The sequence below is a fragment of the Colossoma macropomum genome, unplaced genomic scaffold, assembly GCF_904425465.1.
Source record: "Colossoma macropomum unplaced genomic scaffold, Colossoma_macropomum, whole genome shotgun sequence".
NCBI lineage: Eukaryota > Metazoa > Chordata > Actinopteri > Characiformes > Serrasalmidae > Colossoma > Colossoma macropomum.
This window is the reverse complement of record NW_023495456.1, coordinates 471,837-488,134: the sequence shown is the minus strand read 5'-3', so window position 1 is coordinate 488,134 and position 16,298 is coordinate 471,837. Positions and strand designations below refer to the sequence as shown.

The following is a 16,298-nucleotide window of genomic DNA, read 5'->3' as shown; positions in this document are numbered from 1 at the left end:
CCAAGGAACGACATGGAACAAAATAGACAGTGCAGACGTGCAAACGTAAGTGTGCAAAAAAATTAAACTAGAAACAACACAATAAATACAACAGTAAGTAAATAAAACAGTAAATAAAACAGACATTAGACACAGTAAACACAATTAAACAGACAGGACAGTGCAGCACCGACACAGCACTCATTTCTGAGCATGAGGTAGGGTTGTGGAATAAGGTGCAGATATATTTAACATGCTGTGATCTGTGAGTAAACACTGTCAGATTATAACATACGTGAGCACAGCAGTTACTGAGGTAGGATATACACAGTACTAGAGTGAACAAAGTGTGAACACTGTAAGAGCAGCAATGTTCCAGTGCAAATAGAGCATCAAAGAGGTGTGTGTGTATGTGTGTGTGTGAGTGTAGAGTGTGTGAGTGTTTTGTGTGTGTGTGAGTGTAGAGTGTGTGAGTGTTTTGTGTGTGTGTGTGAGTGTAGAGTATGTGTGTGTGAGTGTAGTGTGTGAGTGTTTTGTGTGTGTGTGTGTTTTGTGTGTGTGTGAGTGTAGAGTATGTGTGTGAGAGAGTATGTGTGTGTGAGTGTAGAGTGTTTTGTGTGTGTGTGAGTGTAGAGTGTGTGAGTGTTTTGTGTGTGTGTGTGAGTGTAGAGTATGTGTGTGTGAGTGTAGTGTGTGAGTGTTTTGTGTGTGTGTGTGTTTTGTGTGTGTGTGAGTGTAGAGTATGTGTGTGAGAGAGTATGTGTGTGTGAGTGTAGAGTGAGTGTGTGTGTGAGTGTAGAGTGTGTGTATGTGTGTAGAGTATGTCTGTGTGTGTGTGTGAGTGTAGTGTGTGTATGTGTGTGTGAGTGTAGTGTGTGTGTAAGTGTGTGAGTGTAGAGTGTGTGTGTGTGTGAGTGTAGAGTGTGTGAGTGTAGAGTATGTCTGTGTGTGTGTGTGAGTGTAGAGTGTGTGTGAGAGTGTAGAGTATGTGTGTGTGTGAGAGTTGTGTGTGTGTGTGTGTGAGTTGTGTCTGTGTAGGTGTAGAGTATGTCTGTGTGTGTGTGTGTGTATAGTGTGCGTGTGTATGTGTGTGTGTGTGTGTAGAGTGTGTGAGTGTAGAGTGTGTGTGTGTGTGTGTGAGTGTAGAGTGTGTGTGTATAGAGTGTGCGTGTGTATGTGTGTGTGTGTGAGTGTAGAGTGTGTGTGTGTGAGTGTAGAGTGTGCGTGTGTATGTGTGTGTGTGTGTGTGTGTGTGTGTGTAGAGTGTGTGAGTGTAGAGTGTGTGTGTGTGAGTGTGTGAGTGTAGAGTGTGTGTGTGTGAGTGTAGAGTATGTCTGTGTGTGTGTGTGTGTGTGTGTGTGAGTGTAGAGTGTGTGTATAGAGTGTGCGTGTGTATGTGTGTGTGTGAGTGTAGAGTATGTGTGTATGTGGGTGTGTGTGTGTGAGTGTGTGAGGGGGTATTCAGTTCAGCCCTTGTGAGTTTAAAAACCTGATTGTTTGTGGATCAAAGCTGTAGCAGAGTCTGGCAGTGATGGCGCGGATGCTCTGGTACCTTCTGCCAGACGGCAGCAGTGAAAAAAGTCCATGTGAGGGGTGGATGGGGTCGTCCACGATGCTGGTGGCTTTGCGGATGCAGCGTGTGGTGTAGATGTCCATGATGGAGGGAATTTTATTATGTTTTAGCTTGTAAAGCAGTGTTTCTGAACATTTTTTCCTCGAGACCCCCTGTCCTGCACATTTTACTGCTTTTTCAGCAAGGTGGGCTGTTAATGAGCTGATTACTTGGAGCAGGTGTGTTGGGAGCAGGGAGGATCCTAAAAAGTGCAGTGGGCCTCCAGAACCAGGGATGAGAAACAGTGATGTAGAGCATTCAAACAAAATACTGACTGAATAATTAATTACCACTTATCTTGTGTTTGGCAACAATATAGGGTTGCATTCAGGGACAGAGGTGGTACGTAACAAAGTACGTCGATACTGTACTTAAGTAGCTTTTTTAGGTATCTGTACTTTAAGTATTTCTTTCAGTACTTTATACTTTTACTCACTACATTCCAAAAGAAGAATCTGTGGTTTTTACTCACTTCATTTTCAAAATGGGCTCGTTACTTTAGTTTGGACAAACTTTGTGTATTTCATCTACCTACTTATTTATGTATTGTTTGAATCAGACAATCTGCTCCCTATTGGAGGTGACGTGGTGGTGGGGAGGGGGGGGTGGAGCAGAGTGAACCTGTGATTAGCTACTTTCACGGCTTGCAAGCCCCAGCAGTGAGCACACAGGAAAAGCAAGGGAATTTAACAGAAGAGACAGCGGAACCAGTAGAAAGTAACAGCATCGAGCCTTAATGCGGACAATGCTTCTGAAATAACCCGGATCCACAGCCTTACTCAGTGCTGGAGTGGGTGATCGGGAGAGTCGGGGGTTACTGTGAATTAATGAATAATCTCACAGCACAAGAACGCTCAGACTGTAAACGTTACATCCAAGTATGTATCTGTGGTAATTTAGGGGTTAAACCTGCGGCCCCACCTCAAGCGATACAGCCCCGGCTTACTGACCGTCATTGAGACTTGAACAGTGGACAGAGACTAGATGAAACTGAAGCTGCTTCATTTCCCATCCCACCTTAAATGATTTAGCAGTTACATTCAGATGCCTGTACGAATGTTACTTCAGTGCATCGAGTCATTACAGGTAGAATATATATAAACATAACATAAACCATAAATGTTGTGGCAGCATGCTTTAGCTTGTGATGATTAGGCTTTGGTGTTTAAGATTGATAGATGTTTTTCCTCGTCTTCACATATCAGCTGTTTCATTTAACCTTTTCAGCTCCTCGAGACCACCGGTGGTTCCAAAATGCACATATTCATATTCTTCATAACCTTCATATTTCATAAGCTACATTCAGAAGGTGGGGGTCGTATGAGAGCTGTAACTGTCTTCTTTCCAGTCACATAGATGGGTGATGTAATTTTAAGCCCTTATAATAAAAGAAGCTGAACTCACAATTGTTTGTCCACTGAAAGTCGACCCATTTTTCCACAAATCTGGGCTATAAACTATAAACAGATGGCGACTCTTAAGTGATCTGCTCTGTAAACATTATTTTTATAAAATAATACAAAGAGCGTCTAAGATTTTTGTCTTTCAGCAGTAAATTGTAAGCATATAGCAATATGTGTATGATCATAAAACATGTTCTGTTAATTTGAGGGGAGCTTAAAAAAATAAAAATTTATATTTATTTCATGCAGTTACTGAATAATTTGCCTTGTGATTTGGTGATGAAAATTCAGATGGACAAACCAAAATATACCCTGGAGAATAAGAGATTAACTTTCATGTCGTCTTCATTTGGGTCTGCTCGCTGTGGCAGTGACCTGCGTTTTTGGGTTTAACGATGATCAGGTTTTAAGTTTGTACATCTTTGTAGGTTTAACATTGTACATCCCAGCTGTCCGATTTTAACCTAGTTTTGTCATCTTCTCTGACATTTTTTCTTAGTAGAGATTCGATCGATGTTCATCCCCAATTCTTGTAAAGAAAGTTTGGGTGTCCTAGACAAGTGCATTTTTGATCATAAGGCCTGCAGCTTTAGTATAAACAATTATGCTCAGTTAAATGGACGTGTACCTCCAACCCTCAATAAAAAGATATTTAAAAATTGAATTAGAAATGAGAAATACCTTTAGTATATTTATACGCTTGTACTTTTATATTTCTACTTAAGTAAAAAAAAAAGTCATACTTTAAGTTTATTTTTTTACTAGATTACTAGTACTTTTACTTAAGTAAGGGACTTTTGTATTTCTGCCACCTCTGCTTTAAAAAGATGGCTCTTCAAGCATCCTTTAGTAGAAGCAATGGTTCTATTTAGAATCACGAACACTCAAAGAACCATTTGCTTGCTGAAGTTGTTCTTCAGAGAATATGTGGTATATGGTTTCACATCGTACCAACAAGTGTTCTGCTACTGTTACAATATCAAGCGTGTATACAAAAGCAGAACCCTTTTTGGTGCTATAAAGAACCATTTTTGGAAAGTTACTTTATAGAACCATATAGAACACATTTTACATCAATCCGAAGAACCATTTCACCATGCAAAGAGCCATTTAATCATGCAAATGGTTCTTTAAGTGTTCACAGGTCTATACAGAACCACTGTCTTTAGTAAAGAACAGTGGTGGACGAAGTACACAAACCATGTACTTGAGTTAAAGTAGAGACACCCAAGGTAAAATATTACTGCAGTAAAAGTAGAAGTTCCTCCCTTTAGGCCTCCACTTGAGTAAAAGTACAAAAGTATTTGCCTTCAAATGTACTTAAGTATCAAAATTGAAAGGACTCAAAGGTTAATTATGGCTCTGATGTCCTGTTACCATTTTGTAACAAGATTCTTGCTCTAAATTTAAACAAGTTTAAATTTAACAAAAACTTGCTTTAAACTCAGATTCACAAATGAGTTTCCTTTACTAAACTGCATCTGTAGGTCTCTGTTCATAAACATAAACTAGACAAAACTAATTTACTTTAAAATGAAAGTGTTTGTATAAATTCAGAAAAGACCCGTCAGTCACAACTGCATATGAGTACATATTTCTATATTGTGGTCTATTTACACAAAGTTAGGTTAGTTCATCATTTATGTTGAATAGACTCTCCCAAAATTTTACACTGCTGCACTGATGTTGAACCGTGTGCTGCACTGGGTCGGTATGACCAACAGGTCAAAACAAGCTCAAAACAAAGTGACCGCTGTGCCCTGACTGGTGTTTTGCTTTGCGCTTCTTTCGCTTTGACGTTGTTTTTATACACACATAAACCAAAAGGAACGACAGATTTTTGATAATGTAGAGGAGTAAAAAGTGAGATATTTGACTTTGAAATGTAGTGGAGTGAAAGTAAAAAGTAGCCCAAAATGGAAAAACTTCAGCAAAGATAAACGAAAAAACAGTAGTAACAGTAACGTGCAGTACAGTAACGAATTACATTCACTTAGTTACTGTCCACCACTGGTAAAGAACCCCTGAAGAACCATCTTTAAGAGTGCAGGTTACAGTCTTCTACACTCAGGGCCATGTGCATTACCTCAAAACTGTAAAGGCCTGATTAGCAGAATGAATGCAGAAGATGTAGAGAACAAAAACAGACCCTGTTATTTTTTTCACAATGCTGTTTTCAAACAAGATCTCAAACATCTGCAAGAACAACAGATCAGAAAACTCAAAACAAAATGCATTAAATCACAATTTCAAATGATTTTCTAACACCATTCAATACTTTCACTCTTACACTCAAATCAACAATGTGAATTGTTTGAAACAGATGCTGCTCACATCTGTCTTTTAGACGCAAGTAGACTTGAAGTGGTCGTCATCAACCGTTGAGAAAATGTGGCCTTCGTTTATAAGGAACTTCAAGCAGGTCCTGGAATGAAAATAAACCAAACCAAACAAAACATTGAGAAATTTCAAAAGGTGTACTAAGCACAGCGATGCATCTTTGCTTCCTGTATCTGTTATCATTACTGATGGCCAAGTCCTCCATCTGAATGTGAGACTAGTTAATCCTCCACAACATGAAAGAAAGTCCGGAGGAAAGATCTATCACTTCAAACAATAATCTAATAATAAAAGATCTGAGACATTCCAATAAGATCTTTTACACCAATGAAATTTTTCACAACTTGAGGTGAACAGCGGCTCTAATATATCGTAATGAATCACTTCTGCGAGACGTCTCATTAATATAAATGGCAAAACTGAAGTGCTCCAAGGCTTTAATGAGGTTTATTAATAAAAATGGAAAGCTCTACCTGATGTCATAGGGGGTCAGATATTTGAGCGAGGTCTTCAGGCTCTGCACGCTGATGCCCTCGGCCAGAGGACAGCTTTTAATCAGGTTAAAAACCTACAGGACACATACAGCATTAGACGGTAATGTATGGAACACTATGGGTCAGTTTTCTGAGGCAGGGATTAAGCCTAGACCTGCACTAGGCAGCACTTTGAATGGAGATTTGCCACTGAAAGAAATATTCCATGAACAGGCTTATTATGATCAATCAAATGCCTTGCCAAATTATTTTTTTTTTTTATTTGTTTTTGAGAATTACAATCAGTTATTTTTTTTGGTGAAAATATTTGATAAACCTGTTCAGTACGTAAACATTCAACAAATTTGGCAGACACTTTGATCATTTTACACAGGTAGGCAAAGCTAGTGTTATGAGTCTTGCCCAAGGACTCTTATTGGTATAGTGTAGGGTGTTTGCCCAGGCAGGGATTGAACCCCAGCGTAGAAGGCAGAGGTGTAACCCACTACACTACACCAACCGAACAAATGAACAGACGTGCAAAGACACAGTTATTTAAAAATAAATTAAATTAAACAGGGTCCTGTCCCAAACTTTAGGAGTCAATTCCCACGGACCAAACGACCACAGCATCAGCCTGTACTCAATTCAGTCTGGCAGTGGCCGCTCCAGAACCATGACATCCATAAACAGAGCCAGAATGTAGATCATAAGTGCTACTCGGTTCTGCACAAAGTTTCTTCACTGCTGACAGAGAAGCCATTTCTGCTTTCTTTTGATGGAGTTTAAAGTTAAGTGTTAAAGCTGTATATAAGGGCAGGGTCACTATTGGAAGAGAAGAGAGCAGTGAAGCTGTCGTTTTCACAGAGAAGAAACAAATAGGTGTTCTGAGAGCGTCTGAAGAGCATTTAGAGCAAAGATTATCAGTGGAAAGTTTCTTTTGGAACGCCTGGTAAGGGGTTACATAAAACCTGTGCAGATTTATAGTGTGTATGACTTGCCAAATTATAAGCACTGCCCTGGCCTCACCACCGTTACTGAGAATCTTGGGACAACAATGGGCTAAATGTGGGGGAATGTAGACGTATTATAGTGGGAACAAAGTGTGAAATTTCTAAATCAGTCCAACAGCAGCTCAAAGCAGGGGGCGCTAGTGAGCTAGTCAACATTCTTCAGTGGGCAACAAGCCTATCCTTAATCCCATGATTGCAACAAGTTACTACACCTGAAAAGACCCCCCAAAGATCTTCAATGAAGCATGTAAATGTGAGTCGTGTGTGCAGAGAACAATACATGCAGCAAAACTTATATCGATAATTAATGTCAAATAACTGCAATAAACAATGTTTTCTTGCTCATTGCACACAATGTATTACAATACAAATCTGAAGTGGCCAAAGTGGTTGACCAGCTTATGGTGCTGTGAAAAAGTATTTGCCCCTCCCCCGATTTCTTCTATTTTTGCCAGTTTGTCACATTTAAATGTTTTAGATCATCCAAGTAATTTTAATATAAGATAAACAAGTGAACACAAAATGCAGTGTTTAAATGATCATTCCGTTTATTGAAGATAAAGATTTATTTGAAACCAATAATCACCCATGTGAAAACGTAAAGAGAGCAGAGTTCATGGTTCCCTCAGTTATGGCAAGTCGTCCAGGTCCTGCAGAAGCAAAGCAGCCCCAGACCATCACACTACCACCACCATGTTTCACTGGAGGTGAATTATGGTTTAATGCAGTTAGCTTTACGCCAGACGCTTGCTGTCCAAAATGTTCCACCTTTCACTCCTCAGTCCATAGAACATTATCCCAAAGGTCGGGGTCATCAACAAGAGTCAAGCCTTTGTGTTCTTTTTGGTCAGCAGTGGTTTGTTCTTTGCGACTCTCCCATGGATGCCATTTTTGTCCAGTGTCTTTCTTACTGTGGAGTCATGCACACTGACCTTAACTGAGGCAAATGAGGCCTGCAATTCTTTCAATGTTTGTCTGGGCTCTTTTGTGACTTCCTGGATGAGTCGTCAATGCGCTCTTGGTGAAACTTCTTTTTTGGTAGTTCAGCCAATCCTGGGAAGGTTCACCACGGTTCCAAGTTTCCTCTATTTGTAGATAATGGCTCTCGCTGTGGTTCTCTGGAGCCCCAGAGCCTCAGCAATGGCTTTATAACCCTTTCCAGACTGGTAGATCTCAGTGACTGTTTCACATCTGTATTTGAATCTATTTAGAACATGCTGCTTTGAGACCTTCTAGCTGCTCCACACTGTCAGACAGGTTCTATTTATATGTTTAGATTCAACAGGTCTGGCAGTGATCATGCCTGGGTGTAGCTTGTGAAACTGAACACAATAGTCAACTGAATTTGGTTAACTGGTTGATTTGGTTGTTTGTTACTTTTTCACAAAGGGCCAGCTAGGGCTGAACAGCATGTTTCCTTCCTTAAAAACAGCATTTTTTTGTCCAACATTATCTTTGTTCAACATTAAAAGCAGTTTGATCTGAAATATTCAAGTGTGACCAATATGCAAAAATAAGAGAAATTGGGAAGGGTCAAACACTTTCACAGCACTGTTCTTAGTAGCCAAGACTGGTTGTACTGTTGAATTAATACACTGCACTCACACCAATGTCTATTAGGGTTCTGAAACAAAGACTGAAACTGCAATACAAATGTCCACAGCCTCGCATCAAGGTTTCAGAAGACAGAACCATGATAACCCTCCCCTCCCCAGTCAGCTAATGCGGCCTGCTGAGCCCTTATTACAAAATATACATATTACACACTATAACAAGTAAATTATGATATTACTGTTTACTAGTTCTGTTTAATGTTAGGGCTGCAATGTTCTTTCATGTTCTTCTCTTTAGCGTTTTTGACCATTTTCTTATTTTAGTGTTTGGAATGTATTATAATATGGATTGCAGTGTATTTGAAATGTATTTCAAATGAATATAAAAACAATACATTTTCCTATATGGGTTTCTTCTCCGTTTTGGACAGTAATGGCTGAACGATCACTGCTCGTGTTCATATCGGGGGGCTCTTTGTGAGGATGCTGACCCACCTGGCTCTGATTGGCAGTAAAGCCATAGGAAGTTGATTCGTTTGAACGGGACAGGCTCATTATTGAGGTCATGGCCTTTTTCTTCATCTAGAAGAAGAAACACCATCAGTTAGACTAGTAGTATTAGCGTCTTCTCAAAGATGCATGTGCATGTAAATGTAAGTGATATTAGGCTTTAGAGGTGAAGTGAAGCTACAGCTGGGCAGCATTCAACACCAGAGTTCACACTCACCATACTGCACGAGCTGCTGTCGTTCAGCAGATGAGCCTGAACTACCTCCATCATGTGCGAGGTGATCTCGTTATAGTCCTCCACACGGCAGGTGCTGAAAGCCACCATGGATCTGTGATTCTGATACACGATAAAAACTATAACTGTGCTGAACCTGTGAGGAGAGACTGCATTCTATAGAAATTTATCCTATATAAAAATAATAAGCTTGTTAATTTGAATTAATGCATCATTGAATTAATGCATACATTAGTGCTTCTACTTTTTGTGGTGGAAGGCAGGGTTCCTCAGATTGATGGAAAATGTGCTGCAGATGTGCTTCTATTTGTTATAATGTAAGGCTTGTAACAATAGAAGAACCCTTTCATGATGCAAAGAACCCTTTTATCATGCAAAGGGTTCTTTGAGTGTTCATGGTTCCTCAGGAATTTGCTGTTCTCTATTTTAAACACATTTTGTAAACTTAAACCACTGAAACTGGAAGTTTAAATATAATTTAATCCCTGAAAGAGGCTTATGAGAGTTTAAAGTAACAGTGCAACCGGATTAAATTTAAATCTAGATTTACTGTAAAATTAATCCAGGATTAAAGTGATGGTTTAAACATAATCCTGATTATTTTTAAAATAGGTGTAAAGTTTGGTGAAACAATCATCAGATAAACCCTGATTTAATCCTTATAAGTTTAAGCTTAATCCTTGTTGGTGACGCCCACTTTAATTCATATCTAAAGAAGAATCCAGCTCGAATCAAGCTGTTGGTCAAATATATACACCCCTAACTCTCACTATAATGGTATGTCTTAAGCGATCTGCTCACTGAATATCGTCAGAAAGACAAAGTGCATCAGACGGACACCTGAAAGGAGCGAAGGCTGCCCACCACTTTGATGTATGTGCCAGGAGGAATCACACAGTCATTCATATTGGCATCCTAGGACGAACAAAAAGAAAGGCAGCTGTTCAACTGTTGGGCTGTTCAGATCAATTCTACTGACATAAATACTATTTTGCCATTCGCACCTCGAGATCCATCCACTGTTTAACGTCTAGAGGAGGTCCAGTCATGTCATCCAGGGAGTACACAACGTACGCCACCGCCGGCTTAGTTCTCCTGACGATACCCACCACGGTCACCTGCGTGGAGACATTTATAAGCAAACTAGAAGTTGTATCGCTGTTATCGGAGCAAAACTTCACCTCTCCAAAATGGTAAATTTACAGGAGAAGGACAAAAAAAATTTACTTTTAATTTAAGTAACACACTCTAAACCACTTATCCCTCTGGGTCACAGTGGGGTGCTGGAGCCTATCCCAGCCGTCATTGGGCGGAAGGCAGGATACACCCTGGACAGGTTGCATGTAAGGAACAGTCTTTTTCAAATTATGTCAAACTGAAAAACGACAAAAAAGGAGATACGAGTTTTTCTTCCAACAGCCGAGTTATACCACAGGTGCCCAATCCTGGTCCTGGAGATCTACCACCCTGCAGAGTTTAGCTCCAACCCTAATCTAATGCACCTGATCCAGATAATGAAGGTCTTCATGAGCATCTAATTGGTATGGGTGTGTTGGATCTGAACTCTCCAGGGTGGTAGATCTCCAGGACCAGGACTGGGCAGCCCTGGCTTATACTAACGCTGGAAGATCCATGATCTATACTAGCAGTAAACCAGTATTCAGCGTCACATTAGTATTGATTTAGTTTATTAGTATAAAAAGTATTAGCAGTACTGATAGAGCACAAGCATTATATCCATGATCAAGTTCTGTTCTGCCAAACTGCAGTATCTCTGTTGCCAAGCAGTGCTGTTTTATGTACTTTATCATGGACCAGACAATAAAAGGGGAAAAAAAAAATCCACCAATTTGTAAATATTTCTGCACAATTAAACAGCAAAGTCATTCAGAGTGGTTTGATGTGAAATGCATCATTCTAGAGTCAGTTCACAGTGGTGGTGATAGGAACCAGACGTCCACCTCTAAAAGCTCCCTCACAGAAAGTTACTACATGAAATGGTTATGAATTCACTGCCTGATGACTGAGACACTGTTTTAAGATAGTTTTGAGAAGATTTTATCCTCAAACTTTCTTTTTAAAACACATTCATTGTAAAGGGGTACATGCAGGATGTTGTGAGGCAAATATTCTCCAAAGAAAACATTGAGATTTACCATCAACATTACATTCAAAAACCTCATATATTAGGTTTCTTGGTCATCAGATAGCAAATAATATGCATCATAAAGCATCAACTCAGTTTCCACCACTAAAGAAATCAGAGTTTCTCAATGAGCCATTTCACACCAAAGCACTCTGGGTGACTTTACATCTCAACCACTGAATTAGGCAGGAATTCTCAAAAATTGGTGGCCTTCCCCTTTTAGGGCAGTGTATGTCATTTGTTGGATGCTTCAGATTGTACTTGGAGAATAAGTTAGCAGTAAATAAGAGAAAGAGCGTTCTCATTAGAGAGAAATACATAATCTAATCGCTGCTGTCAGATCAAAACCAACGTTTTTGAACTAAAGGGGGGGGGGTGGGGTGGGGGCTTGTCCTCATTAATCATGGAAATTTCATGATTAATGGACAAAAGAAACGCCCCACATCTCACGCACACCAAATGTATATCAAATATTTATCAAATATATACAATGCATTTATCTGTATTTGTTAGTGTTTCTCAATTGTATGTAATTTTAATAAAAGTACATAAAACTGAAATACTGAGTACTGACTTCTGTGATCTGCACTGTACTTTACATTAACCATGTACGTCTGCTGTCAGACTCTCACACACAATGCATTTCACATAAACAAGATATCAGATCATAACTGCATTTTCACAGAGTATCAATACCCACAACACTCGCTTCTGTCCTGTTAAAGGATCATTAGATCAGATTTAAAATGAAGATACTGGAACACAAACTCATTTCTAAAGGTATCAGACAGTGAAGAGCATCAGACAGGATTCTGGATATTTGCATACATTTTCAAATGTATTTGATAAACATTTACATACATTTATTTTTGTATGGAACATTTGTGTGTAATATTTCCCCATACATTTTAAAGTATATTTGGTTAATATGGCAAAATATTCTGAAATATATTTGTGTTTGGAATGTATTTCAGCATAATGTATGACATTTTTAAATGCAAACAAAGACCTATGACTAATATTCCTTTAGCTCACCTGGTTGATCTCAGTCCCCTGTATAAAGAAGGAACCCTGCTGCTCGGTGGCAGACAGGAGCTGAGACACTGTGCAGGGCAGAACGCATAATATTCGTGATCTCTGGAAACATTAGAGGCAAACAATCAGCGATTAAACCTCACAGTCGCTGTTTACAACAAACATGTACGCTAAACCACTAAAACAAGTTCAGACTTTATTACCTTTGACGTTCCTTCACTGGGTGAACGCGAGGACTCACCAGGAGAAAGGCGGTACCGATAACCTGAACGAGATCAGAGCAGCTTTGATTCTGCACTAATAAACTGAACGACCCTCTCATCATTTGGAGATGATGACCATGTGGGGGTTTCACAAAGCAGGACTTTGGTTTTTCAGATAAGTCAAGTCTGTCTAACAGTGGAAGATTCAGAGAGTGTTCCTCATAATCCCTGTACAAGAAATGCACCAGAGAGCTTTTCACAAAGCAGCTCTCAACAGTTTAAAGGGGAATTCCACCAACTGAAAAATTCTGCATGATTAAATGATTGAGATGTAAATGAAGTCATTCAGAGTGGTTTGGTGTGAAACACTCTGTTCTAGAGAAACAGTGGTGGTGATAGGAACCAGACGTCCACCTCTAAAAGCTCCCTCACAGAAAGTTACTACAACAAGGAAAAGTAACCTATTTCCCATCATCAACATTCCATATAAACTCAGAAGACTCGTGTAGGTTCACTGGTGGTTCTGGATAGTAAATAAAATGTCTATATTTGTGTTGTCATGGCGACCCCTGGTTCCTATCACCACCACTGTAACGACATCTGAACCATTTCACACCAAACCACTCTGAATCACTCTGTTCACATCTTGCTGACTGAATTCTGGAGGAATTTTGAAAGTTGGTGGAATTCCCCTTTAAGTTTAGGGTGTACTGGTTTACTGGTCACAACAAGGACCCTCTGGTGGTCCCGATTGACTGATTTGAGATACACTGACAAAATACCGTTTCTCTGCATACGTTGTTACCCTGTTCTTCACTGGTCAGAACCCCCACAGGAGTGGATCAGACACAGCAGTGCTGCTGGAGTTTTTAAACACCTCAGTGTCGCTGCTGGACTGTGAACCAAAAATATCCAGCCAACAGCGTCCTGTGGGCAGCGTCCTGTGACCACTGATGAATAACTAGAGGATGACCAACACAAACTGTGCAGCAGCAGATGAGCTATCGTCTCTGACTTTACATCTACAAGGTGGACTGACAAGGTAGGAGTGTCTAATAGAGTGGACAGTGAGTGGACACACTGTTTAAAAACTGGTCAGTCAGTGCCACTGCAGTACTGAGAATGACCCACCACCTAAATAAAACCTGCTCTGTGGGGGTCCTGACCATTAAAGAACAGGCTAACAAAGTATGCAGAGAAACAGATGGACTACAGTCTGTAACTGTAGAACTACAAAGTGCAACTATATGGTCAGTGGAGCTGATAAAATGGACAATGAGTGTAGATGCAAGATGTTTTGTCTGACCGGTATAAATATTAGCAGAATTCAACTTTAAGTCCAAAGTGAGAACAGACTTTTCACTGACCACATCTCCTACTGGACAGCCTGCTTCTTTGGCGAATTCATTTTTTAATCAATATATAAAAAGGAAAAAACCTGCTTTGTTAAATTCTACAGAAGACCATCACATTCATGTGGAGCAAAACCCTACAAACCTTTATGAAAAAGCAAAACCAACAAAAACACATGACTTCCAGTGTCACTGTTAGAAAGAACATGTAAGCAAACGAACCGTGACTCCCCATCAGCAGCTCTGAGCACCTCAGTCCAGCTCACTGCGTCTGCTTTAATGGTGAACCAGCAGAGTGGACAACTGCACTGCCTCTGCTGTGGGTTAATGCTGATCTGGAGGAGTAATGAGGATCACCTGAACACCTGACCTTCTCATTGGTCAGCTCTCCAGCCTCCTGCCTCACACAGCTGTTCTGTTTTACTGCAGATTGAGGCTGGTCTGCTGGCCTGCCGACAGGGGGCGCACTTTAGACATTTAGAATGGTGCTCAGTGCAGCTTTTAAAAACACTACTAATAAGAGAATTTCACTTTTAAAACAACAGATGATAAAAAGTCTTGAATTGAATTTTTGGGAATATTTCCTGCAGTTTTCTATAACAATGCTGCAAAATTCCTCAAAGGTAAAAATAAATGCATTAAACTGACTTCATTTTTATAAACTTCTCAAATACCTAAGTCACTGCAGCAGCACTGCACTGCACTGCACAGTTCAAATAATAAGGCACAGCAGCGAAATGAAAACATGGGACACCATTTTTTGAATACACTCTTAAAAATGACGGTTCTTTAAGGGTTCTTCAATAAAGAAAATAGTTCTATATAAAACCATAAACACTCAAAGAACCCTTTTCATGATTAAGTGGTTCTTTGCATCATAAAAGCGTTCTTCAGATTGATGGAGCATGTGCTGTATATGGTTTTATATAGAACCTTCTTGAAACATAGAACCTTTTGAAAAGGTACCGATCTGCCATGACAGTCTGATGATGCTGCAGTTAATAATTAGCTTATCTTGCTGTGATTGGTTAATTTCCTGAGCAAACAGGTGGGTGAATATGCAGTGGGGTCCGTTCAGCAGTGCTGCTCATAAGGTAGCATAGCTACATCTTGAAATAGGTCAGGTCACTGGGGTGGAACCCTCAAGGGTTCATCTCAGTACCTTCAGTCAGGGAACATAACTGAACCATAATCCACTGAAATGATATGTTCTAAGCTGTACTGACTCCACACACCCCGTCTCGTCTCCAGGCTTTTATTTTACTGTTCTGTTTTAAAACATTCGGTTATGAAAAGGTACAAATACGAACTTTTCACCTGGAAAAACTTATTTAAGGTTCTCAATCAGACCTTAAAACCACTGTTGGAGCTTTGAGGGAACATTTACACTGTTTGTACCTTGATTAATGAAAGATGTACCTGAACAGAACCTTTATTTCTTTATTTATAGTGTAGTCAGAATGGAGTGGCCAGTGATTTTATTGGTGGCACACAGCTAAAAAAATGCCTTTACTGTATTAAAATGGCATAAAAAGTGATGCACTCTTTTCTTTTCTCTTTACTTACCAAAATCTGTCCATCATTTTTGGAATGTATATATAAACAAGTCGTAGAGAGGACTGATCATGACTGCTGTGTTTTAGTTGGTGTGTTTAATCTCTTTGTTTTAGGTATTTTACCAGAGCTTCTTTTAACTTAGTGTATGAGTTTTTTTGTGGGCGAAACACGTTTTGTTTAGTATTTAATCTGCAAACTTTTAACTTTGTTTTACAAGCTATTGTTTGTACCACAGGGCGGCACAGTGGGGCAGTGGGTAGCGCTGTTGCCTCACAGCAAGAAGGGCCTGGGTTGGTTTCCCCGGCCAGGTTACCAGGGTCCTTTCTGTGTGGAGTTTGCATGTTGTCCCCGTGTCTGTGTGGGTTTCCTCCCACAGTCCAAAGACACGCAGTCAAGCCGGCTGGATGTGCTAAACTGCCCCGAGGTGTGAGTGTGTGAATGTGTATGTCTGTCTGTTTGCCCTGCGAGGGACTGGCGACCTGTCCAGGGTGTATCCTGCCTTCCGCCCAATGATAGCTGGGCTAGGCTCCTGCAACCCAGAAGGATAAGCTGTTTAGATGATGTGTGTGTGTTTGTACCACCTGGGGCTTCAAACAGAAGTCCACTCTGTCTAGTTCCCGAGGTCAGAGGGCACTGCCATGTGTACTTTCAGTTACTGGTCAGGGAAGTGTAGAGTAGTTGGCTTCTGTTTCCTTTCTTTTAGCTTAGCTAAGTTTCATCATTCATCATTAGTGCCGTCCACAGTTTGACTCTTCCAGTGTGGTACTAGATATCATAGCACACCATTTTATTGTGGTTTGTTTTAATAAAAAGGCTTCAAAAGCTCTGCTGGCCTGTTCCTCCAACTTTTAGCCCATCATCACCAGTTCAGTATTTTAATGCCACAT

The 16,298-nt window shown here is 40.1% G+C and overlaps 1 protein-coding gene across 1 annotated transcript; it reads right to left on the bottom strand.

Annotated features, from left to right (window-relative positions):
• Positions 1-5,337: 5,337 nt before the first annotated feature.
• On the bottom strand, positions 5,338-14,089 carry LOC118802106 (replication protein A 32 kDa subunit-like). Its single transcript, XM_036562578.1, has 9 exons — positions 14,077-14,089; positions 12,503-12,564; positions 12,300-12,401; positions 10,123-10,236; positions 9,959-10,033; positions 9,101-9,220; positions 8,869-8,955; positions 5,808-5,902; positions 5,338-5,419 (listed from the first exon to the last, which is right to left on the bottom strand). Exons 1-9 carry the CDS (start codon positions 14,087-14,089, stop codon positions 5,338-5,340), a joined length of 750 nt encoding a protein of 249 aa, XP_036418471.1.
• Positions 14,090-16,298: the final 2,209 nt, after the last annotated feature.

Coding starts and splice junctions, on each gene's coding strand:
- LOC118802106 (XM_036562578.1), bottom strand. Junction 12,402..12,502: donor CCAGTGAAGGAACGTCAAAG/GTAATAAAGTCT, acceptor TAATGTTTCCAG/AGATCACGAATATTATGCGT. Junction 10,237..12,299: donor AGGGGACTGAGATCAACCAG/GTGAGCTAAAGG, acceptor GTCTCCACGCAG/GTGACCGTGGTGGGTATCGT.